Raw genomic sequence first — 2,360 nt, 5'->3', positions numbered from 1 at the left:
TTTGATCGATCGTCTGGTGTCATTTCACCTTAATTTAGCCCGAGGGAATCACAAAACCACTGCGACACCCTGAGGTACCCAGGCTGGGTCGTGACATTTTTATTGGCATCACGGACAGGATTCCCTTGTTAGTGCTAAAGCAATCGTTGGGACCAGGCCTTTACCACGGCCCCTCTCTGAGAGGAGTCATACACCAAGGGAGACAGTTCTCAGAGGACTAATAAGGGATCTGATCCCTATAATTGTAGGCTCATTATGGCCTCCCTGGGAGGCCTGATTGTAGATTGTACCTCTCTCCTGGAGAGATTAGAGGGCTATAACGCCCAACCTTCTCCCTCTGGTATGACTTGGGCCCATAGTAGTAGGCATGATCCGCAAGCGGTAGCTGACAGAATATCCACTTCAGCTAAGGAGCGAAGGTTGAAGCAAGGAAAGGGGAAAGCATTGGTATGCACGGTTTTGGGAGCTGCCCTGGTGGCAGCACAACAGGATAAACACGTGGTCCCGTTTATCAGAAGCAGAAGAGGAGGGAAAAAAATCCCTTCAAGATCTAGTGAAGGCTCTGCAGGAACAACTAGAAAACGAGACAAAAAGTCTCTGATCAGCTTGCTGCCTAGCGGGTGACCAACCAAAGGCTACATACCGCTTTGACAGAGACTCTGGAGCGGGAGAGAGTATTACGGGAGCAATTAGATGAAACCCGCTCCCAAATTGGTGTAGAAAATATGGATGCAGAGTCTCATGAGGGAAAAGAATCAAAATTGTTATACCCTCGTAAAGATCTAGAACATGTAAGAGAAATATTTTCCCTTGGAAGGGAGGAAGCTATAATGCGACCTTTAATTAAGACCGAGACTGTAGATGGTGGTCAAGGGGGAGTCCAGCAAGTTACTACCCACATCGTTCCTTATTCCCCTACTGATTTGGCTAAAATTCAGGAAACATATTCCCAGGGACCCCAAGAAAAGGAAACTGAGTATGTATGGAGAGCATCTCTTACCGGGGGTGACTGTATCTTGCTGAGTGAGGATGAGGCAAGAGGGTATTGGGGATTGGGGATTTTTATAACCACAAATGACAACAGAGAGCCTTGGTCCCTGACCCAAAGGGTAGCATATTGGGCAGATGGACTGGATCCTATGGAAAGGGGAGACCCCTTCTTGATTAAAACGCCTACGGCAGGTCACATTTTAGAGAGCGTACAGAAAACTGCATGTCTCCAGTTGATGCATGACCGATTACTGGTTCCACAACAGCCCTCTCCCACGCAATATGTGGCAGACCCCGACAGGTTGCACCCTCTTATAAGGGGACTACCTTATGCCTTGAAATTATATGTGGTGCAACTAAAAGATCGGTTGAGGGCACCCCGACCCCAGAGAAGGGGAGGTCCCCCAGAGATAACATGGGGAGAAGTAGCACAGGAATTGATTAATTACGGGGGACAAATGGGATTTACCGGTCTGGGAGAGACAAAATCCAAGGCGGACCTTAGAAGGGTGGAAGGGAACGGGGGAATAAAAGCTACGCCCTCGCACAATCCTCGACCCACCCCGGCGAGGCCAACGCAACCGCCTGATAATAGAAGATACATACCATGGGCAGAGGGCATTTCAAAAGGGATTCCCAGGGAGGTGATGAACGGGTTGCCCACTCCCAAACCGGAAAGTTTGGTGAAAAGCTGGGACAAAATAAAGGGAACCCCATCTCTCTCAGACCCCAAGGATCTTCCTCTCCTATCCCGGGAACCTGGAATAATAACCCCATCTGCACCCCGGGAGACTGACTTGATCGATTTGAGCATCCCCGAGTTGGGAAACCCCCTCTGCTGTCCCCAGTCAGTGAGCCGAGGGACGGCCGGTGGATCTATTTAAGAAGGCTCAGAGAAAGTGACAAAGGGGACTTGTTGATTACCTTTCTCCTGGGCCCCTTCAAGACTCCAGTCACCTTCTTAGTAGACACAGGGGCTCAGATGTCAGCTCTCTGGACGGATGTTGCCAATCACGGAAGAGTTGCTGACAAAAAACAAATTCGGGTCACAGAAGTTTTTGGAAATTCTGAGTAAGTCACAGCCAACCACCCGAGTCAGGTGCTGGCTGCCAGGAGATCCATACCCTGTTGAAGCCATAACGATATTAGGCTCATTGCCCACAAACATTCTAGGATTGGACTTACTAAAGGGGATAGCATGGGTAGACTCAAAGGGAAGGGAATGGAAGTTCAGACTCCCTGCATCCTCAGTGAGACTGTTACAGTCGGTGCCTGCACTCCCTCCTTCAAAGATAGTCAATGTGAAACCCTATGCCTTGCTGTTAGGGGCAAGGGAGGGAATTCCCCCTGTAATAACTGAGTTGCGGGAA

The 2,360-nt window shown here is 49.4% G+C and overlaps 1 protein-coding gene across 1 annotated transcript; it reads left to right on the top strand.

Annotated features, from left to right (window-relative positions):
* The first annotated feature begins 830 nt into the window (after window positions 1-830).
* On the top strand, window positions 831-1,874 carry LOC109279325. Its single transcript, XM_019470758.1, has one exon. The coding sequence runs from the start codon at window positions 831-833 to the stop codon at window positions 1,872-1,874; it is 1,044 nt and encodes a 347-aa protein (XP_019326303.1).
* The last annotated feature ends 486 nt before the right edge of the window (window positions 1,875-2,360 follow it).

Source organism: Aptenodytes forsteri, unplaced genomic scaffold, assembly GCF_000699145.1.
Source record: "Aptenodytes forsteri isolate BGI_AS27 unplaced genomic scaffold, ASM69914v1 Scaffold46, whole genome shotgun sequence".
NCBI classification, from domain to species: Eukaryota; Metazoa; Chordata; class Aves; order Sphenisciformes; family Spheniscidae; genus Aptenodytes; species Aptenodytes forsteri.
This window is presented reverse-complemented; position numbering and strand designations above follow the sequence as displayed.